This window comes from Penaeus japonicus, unplaced genomic scaffold, assembly GCF_977035675.1.
Source record: "Penaeus japonicus unplaced genomic scaffold, GWHDUDI00000001_assembly GWHDUDI00000002, whole genome shotgun sequence".
NCBI lineage: Eukaryota > Metazoa > Arthropoda > Malacostraca > Decapoda > Penaeidae > Penaeus > Penaeus japonicus.
This window is the reverse complement of record NW_028234404.1, coordinates 25,348,738-25,356,083: the sequence shown is the minus strand read 5'-3', so window position 1 is coordinate 25,356,083 and position 7,346 is coordinate 25,348,738. Positions and strand designations below refer to the sequence as shown.

General features: G+C 40.0%; 1 protein-coding gene across 1 annotated transcript in view; it reads left to right on the top strand.

Moving 5' to 3' along the window:
• Positions 1-1,076: 1,076 nt before the first annotated feature.
• The window catches only part of LOC122256962 (nuclear RNA export factor 1), a 34,624-nt gene continuing 28,354 nt past the window's right edge, over positions 1,077-7,346 (top strand). The window contains exon 1 of the mRNA XM_043021949.2: positions 1,077-1,173. Within this exon, the coding sequence (XP_042877883.2) occupies positions 1,092-1,173 (82 nt within the window). The 5' untranslated portion in view covers positions 1,077-1,091. The remainder of the gene's footprint in view (positions 1,174-7,346) is intronic.

Here is a 7,346-nt window from a genome sequence, read left to right as displayed (position 1 = left end):
TTCTCATTCCTTTTGCGTGATGATTAATAAATATTAATGCCAGGGCCATGGGGAGAGCCTGGGAAAAACATAACGCTCCTCGGAGGAAGTGCAGCCCTCACTCCAACGTTTCCTGCCCTCAAGTTAAGCAAAGGAATCAAGACATCTTGGCAATGTTCTTCAAACCCTAAACTCATCATCTACCATATTCTTGTAGACTCACCTCCAGGGCATAAAGAGAAACATGTTCCTCTAATTCGCCGTTCTCTTAGTTGATTGATTCGTTTATCGAAGGCTACCGAATATTATTGTTTATGAATTTAGTTTGCTTATCCTTCCTTCCTGTAATAAAGTAAACTTCCTTTTAGCTTCTCTAACTTAGCGTCGGTTAAGCGAGAGCATAATTTGGAGAGAGAGAATTTTACAAGTTTATTGAGACAAGTGGTTACTTATATTTCAAAAGAATAAGGTAACATAAATTATCAAGACCCCTATATATATATATATATATATATATATATATATATATATATATATATATATATTTATATATATATATAAACATACATATGTATATATATACATATATATGTATGTATATACATATATATACATATATATATACATACATATACATATATGTATATATATATACATAAATATATATATATATATACATATATATATATGTATATATATATATGTATATATATATGTATATATATATATATATATATATATATATATATATATATATATATATATATATATATATATATATATATATATATATATATATATATATATAGAGAGAGAGAGAGAGAGAGAGAGAGAGAGAGAGAGAGAGAGATGTAGAAATGGATCGACGAATGTTTGGGAAAAAGTAACGCAATAACAACATAAGGGATACAAGCCTAAAAAGTAGATCAACAAAGCTACGACAATATCCACATATTCCATAACATTCACTCACAGCAACATATCGTGAAGGATAAATACAGTTTTCTTCATTTACCAATTATGCTTTTTTATTGCCAAACTTTTAAGATGAATATTGGAATTCACATCGACAACAAGTAAAAGCTTTTACATCAGTGGTGTCACAAGCGACAATGGGAGGCCGAGGAGGTGCTCGTTATTCCTCTAAAAGTATTGTTATTCAAACCAATGCCAACGGCACGAGGCAGTATTTTGGTATGTAAACATTACATATGTACATGCAATGTGTAGGATATATTGAATATTGAAATTATTTGCAATTATAGCTGGAAACTGGAAAGTTGTCGTAATGGCTTGCGATCTGGGCCGAGGAGGCGAGAGAATCCTTGGCCTCTTGTGTCTACGATCTTTCTGGTTGAACATGCGCTTGGGATCTTATCTGTTTATCTCTTTGACGTAGGCGTCGGTCAGCAAGCAGATATTGTATCTGAGGGCTGTTCAATGCTTGGGAAATAGAAGTCAGAGTAGGAAAAAAATGTAAGACGTCATTTTTAGGTATAATTGGATGAAGACGCAACCAAACGTAGCGGAAACCTAACCTTACGGCATAACATAGCTTTAATTATGACGTAACACCGTAAAACTTTACCTCCAGAAACGTAAAATAAACTAGGTATATTATTTTGAAATTAATTAGAAAATGAGTAAAGGGAGATGTTTCCACTGCACTGGCAAACTAAAAACTGAAAAATAGCGACTGTGCATGCACCAACCCGGCCCACAGAAATACAAAAAAACATTGCTAATAGGCAATGACGTCGCGTGACAATAATAGTACCAATAATGAAACAGTTGATCTAACCAACAAATTTATTGATCAATCACAGACCTTTAGATGGTGAGTATGGGTCCTTGTTTGAATTTCAAAATCAGTATAGAGATGGTTACCGAGTGCAAAGGTTGTAGATATATGCTGTAGGGCTTTATTAAGTTATTTCATAAAGATGACAGTTCAACATTTAAACTCTTACAAGACGACCCTTGACCTGGCCCCTCACTCGCCTCCAATTAACCCATTCACTACGGGCAGTAGAAAACGCTCCTCGCGCTGTATCCGAGCTGCCGACGCGCGCCAAATTTTAAACGTCGCTACTGAATATGACAAGTTTTAAGCCAAAACCTCTACAAGTTTATAGCCAAAACCTCAACATAATCATCATGTGTTATATATCAAAATATGCATAGTTAACCTCTTCCCCTATATGCATGTGACAAGTTATTTACATGGGTTGGGAGGAAGATGGAAAGAGTGACCTTGGTGGGAGGCCTCACTCAGATGACCAAAGAAAACAATTGAAATAGTATGGTAAACTAATCATAATAAGTTTTATATTTTTACACAATGTTCCATAAATAAATAATAAAAGGATTCCTAGCAGGGCCCATCAATGCCTCCCCTGGTATAAGCGAATCCCACTCTTATGTAATAGATTATTAATAATGAAAGTCAAGTAATATATCGTATCATATCCGACCTCTATTCTGAAAGATCTCGTACAGTATCCGGAAGAAAGAAATCTCAATTCCACCAGAACTGAGCCATGACGCAGTATGCGCATCCTCGGATTTGACGCGAACGCTGCGAGGACGCAGTATACGCGTCCTCGTGTTGAAGGGGTTAAGGCAAGTAATACACATATTGGGATTAAAAATCTATGTGCCATGCAGTGGAAAAAAAAAAGGTTTAGGTTGGGTTAGTTCCATTGGTTAGGTTTTGTTGCATGTGAATATGGCGAAAACTGTGTTTTTGGTAGATACATATCTGCCACGGAGTGGCTTGAAAAAGGGCTAACCTAAAAACTAGGCTAGGTTCGGTTAGGTCTACAGGTTAGGTTTTGATACCGAGTAACTTGTTTAAATCTCCCACCAGAAATCGTTCAGTACTGTTTAAATCTCCCACCAGAAATCGTTCAGTACTGTTTAAATCTCCCACCAGAAATCGTTCAGTACTGTGTCGACGCAGGTGCGTGATGGGGGAGGGGGGGGTTGAAACTCAGAAACGAAAGGTTTCCGGAGGAAATGAAAATCATAACTGCAAAACACAATGAAAACTACCTGAAAAATACTGTGTCATACCCAAATGGTTGATTGCATCTTTATCCAAATTTACCCATTTTTGTTGACATTCATTTATTCATTCTGGTTTGTTGCTCAGTCTGTCAGAGATAAATGGTAAGATTTGGTCTGGCACATGCATGTGGTAAGTTGGGCAACCTGTGATAAGTATGGTCCAGATTGTAGTTATAGTCAGTGGAGACCAATTATAGTGATATTGTTGGTTCTGATAGCCAATACCAGGAAATCACAAAGAAAGCAATAAAACAACTGTACTAAGTCCCATGTGAACTGCTCATGAGCCTTTTCGGCCATTTATATTGTACTTATGTGTTGTGGTGTTATGTGATATTACTTTATTTGATTAGTACACATCATAAGGAATCCATTGATAACCATTATGGTGGGTTTCATGATGCTGAACTGTTTAAGAAATCTACCCATGTAGTTATATGGGATGGATGACTTACATTCTCAAAGCCAACAGGACAGTAGTTAGTTGTCTGATTTCTTGGTCCAAAAGTATTTGTGCCAATTATGTATGGTTTGTCCTGGATTTATAGTGCTACCTTCAACTTGTTTTTTGAGCTTTTCTTTTTATATTTTAAGCTTTTTGATAATACTGTGCTAAAGTGCAGAATACAACCCAAAAGAATATTTGCCATTAATGTTTCATAAGAAGTGCAATAAGCTGCTGTAACAACAAATATAATTAATATAATGGAATTACTGTGCTGACTTTTCTAATGGTTACTGGTGGTATGCTTACAGCAGACAAAATTGATAAATAAATGCATCTCTTACCAAGAAAAGAAAGTAGACTTGTCATTAGAAAAAAAGCATTAGAAAGGGTAAACTTGATTTTAAAAACAAAACTTCCAGTGTCTGATAAGTAACCAAAAAGTTAAATTTAGGAAGAAAAATGTTGCCTAATAATGTTTTAGATAGATCTTTCCCAAATATTGATTGAGCTTTTTCTTCCACAAATAGTGTTTTGTTACCCAATTATGTGATTACAGGATTGGTACCAGTTCAACTTCTTGTCAGTTATTTAGTTCTAATCATTATAAGGTTAACCCATTCACAACAGGACGTATTTTTGCCTACTCCCCCTTCTGTCAGGAAGATAACAAGTGTGCAATGCTTCATTCCGGTGTTTTCCCGCTGCTCGAGGCCGCGCTGAACATCTTAGAGTGTTTTTCACCCACCCTCTCCTTATGGTTTACATGTTTACATCTAGAATGTAAAGCATGTAAAAATATTGCTATGTTCACATACCTTGTAACATGACGTGACGTGATATCATTGGGTAATTGACAAATTAGAAATGGTATTACATTAGTAATTTTTTATTTTATTTTATTTCTTGGCCAATCATACTTAGCTTAACTATAGTATTTTGACTCAGATCTTTTTACTCAATTGATCAGAAGCAGAAGTTACCATGATGTCATCAATATCACTTAATTTTCTGTGACATTTATTTTTACATCATATCACATTTTATTACATTCAAACACCTAAACTAAAGTAACAGAATCTAAGACATTATGAAAAATGATCATACATAAGAACAATCTAATTGTTTATTGCAGACATTTCAGCACATTGCAATTAGCCCACCTAGATCTCAGGATGTCACCCAAGTCCGGAGACATTTTCCGACTACATGATAGGACATCAACTGGCACAAATGGATTAACCAGAGTTGTTAGCTATAGAGTTTCAGAGATGCAATGTTACAGGTACCTTGGGCCAATGATATTTACTACTATGAAGTTTTTATGATGCATCTCCAAATTGGTATAACTTATTAATGTGTTTAGCATGAGTAGCATTTGTATGGCAACACTGTGCTTAACATATAAAGTAAATGTTCCAACGTCAGTGCTTATGTGAATAAAGTTTATGGCAACAGCGAAAGAGATGCTCTCAGTCGTTCATTGTCAATTTTTCTGCGACCGCTCATGGCTGGCTTGATCACTCATATTTCCAGCAATGAGAGTCAAGTTTATACATGATTGTTTATTTTGCAAGCTGGTATCTATAAATACCTCCCCCAAAGATTTGTATATACAGATGACTTTAAAGGATATTTTCTTATGATACTGGGTTAGTTTAGTGATCTTACAAACAATCCACTGTATAGGTCAATCTCTACTCTCTCCTACTCCCTCCCCCTCCTACTCCCCCCCCCCCCCCCCCCCCCCCCACCCCCCCCCCCCCCCCCCCCCCCCCCCCCCCCCCCCCCCCCCCCCCCCCCCCCCCCCCCCCCCCCCCCCCCCCCCCCCCCCCCCCCCCCCCCCCCCCCCCCCCCCCCCCCCCCCCCCCCCCCCCCCCCCCCCCCCCCCCCCCCCCCTCTCACCCTCTCTCTCTCTCTCTCTCTCTCTCTCTCTCTCTCTCTCTCTCTCTCTCTCTCTCTCTCTCTCTCTCTCTCTCTCTCTGTCCTCTCCTCTCCTCTCTCTGCTCTCTCCGCGCCTACCATGTCTCCTCTCTCTCTCTCTCTCTCTCCTCTATCCCACCTCCCCCCTCTCTCTCGTCTCTCTCTCTCTCTCTCTCTCTCTCCCTCATCTCCCTCTCTCTCGCTCTCTCTCTCTCTCTCCTCTCTCTCTCTCTCTCTCCCCCCTCCTCTCTCATCTGACCCTCCCACGCCCTTCTCCTCTCTGCTCTGTCTCTCTCGTCTGACACGACTCTCTGTGCACTCTCTCTCTCTCTCTCTCCTTCCACGCCTCTTATCCGCCTCTCTCTCTCTCTCTCTCTCTCTCTCTCTCTCTCTCTCTCTCTCTCATCTCTCCTCTCTCTCTCACGCCCTCTCTCTCTCTCTCTCGCTCTGTCTCTCTCTCTCTCTCTCTCCTTCGCTCTCTCATCTCTCTCTCTCTCTGCCTGCTCTCTCTGCCTCTCTCTCTGTCTCTCCTCTCTCTCTCTCTCTCTCCTCTCTCTCTCTCGTCTCTCCTCTTCTCTCCGTCTCGTCTCTCTCGCTCTCTCTCTCTCTCTCCGTCTCTCTCTCTCCTCTCTGTCCCTCTCTCTTCTCTCTCTCTTTTCTCTCTGGCTCTCCCTCTCCTTCTCTCTCTCCTCTCCTGCTTCTCTCTACTATTCTCTCTCGGTCTCTCTCGTCTCTCTCTGTCTGTCTCTCATTCTCTCTCTCTCCCTCTCTGTTTTCTCTCTCAGCTCTGCATCCTCTCTTTTCTTTTTTTTTTTTTTTTTTTTTTTTTTTTTTTTTTTTTCACTCTCTCTCTCTTTCTCTCTTCTCTGCCTTCTCTCTCTTTTTTTTTTCTCTTTCTCTCTCTCACTCTCTACTCTCACTCTTGTTTTTCTCTCTCTCTCTTTTCTCTCTCACTCTTCTTTTCACTCTCGTCTCTCTTTCATTCATTCTTCTCTCTCTCTTCCTCCTTTCACTCTCTCTCTTTTTTCTCTCTTTTTTTTTTTTCTCTCTCTCCTTTTTTCTCTCTTTCTCTCTCTCTCCCTTTTTGTTTTCTCTCTCTCTCTCTCTCTATTCTCTTCTCTTTTCCTCTCTCTCTCTTCTTTTTTTTTTCTCTCTCTCTCTCCTCTTTTTTTATCTCTTTTCTCCTCTCTCTCTCTCACTCTCGTTCTCTTCTTTTTTGCCTCTCCTCTTTTTATTATCTCGTTCTCATCTCTTTTATTTTCTCTCTCGTCTTTCTTTCTTTCTCTCTAGTTTTCTCCAATCTTCTCTCTCTCTCTTTTCTCTGTCTTCTCTCTCTCTCATATTTTCCTCTCTTTATTTCTCTCTCTCTCCGCTCCTCTCTCTCTCTCTCTCTCTCTTATCCTCCCACTCTCCTATCTCTTTCTCTCTCTCTCCTCTCTCTCTCTCCTCTCTCTCTCTCTCTCTCTCCCCCCCTCTCTCTCTCTCTCTCTCCACTCTCTTTCTCTCTCTCTCTCTCTCTCTCTCTCTCTCTCTCACACCTCTCTCATCCTCTTCTCTCTCTCTCTCTCTCTCTCGCCGCTCTCCTCCTCTCTCTCTCTCTTCTCTCTACCTCTCTATCTCTCTTTCTCTCTCTCTCTCTCTTCTCCTCCATCCATTCATTCCGGCTCTCTTCTCTCTCTCTTCATTCCTCTCCTCTTCCTCTCTCTTTCTCATTTCTTTCGCTCTTCTCTTCTCTCTCCTTCTTCTCTATTTACTCCTCTCTTCTCTTCTCTATTTCTCCTCGCTCTAGCTCTATGTCTACACTCTCTCACTCCTCTTCATCCTCCGATCGATCCTCATATCTCACTCTCTTTTTCCTCCGCTCTCTCTTTCTCCTCTCTCCCTCTCTCCTTCCCTCCTTCCCTTCCCTACTCCCTAACCCCCTCCCTCT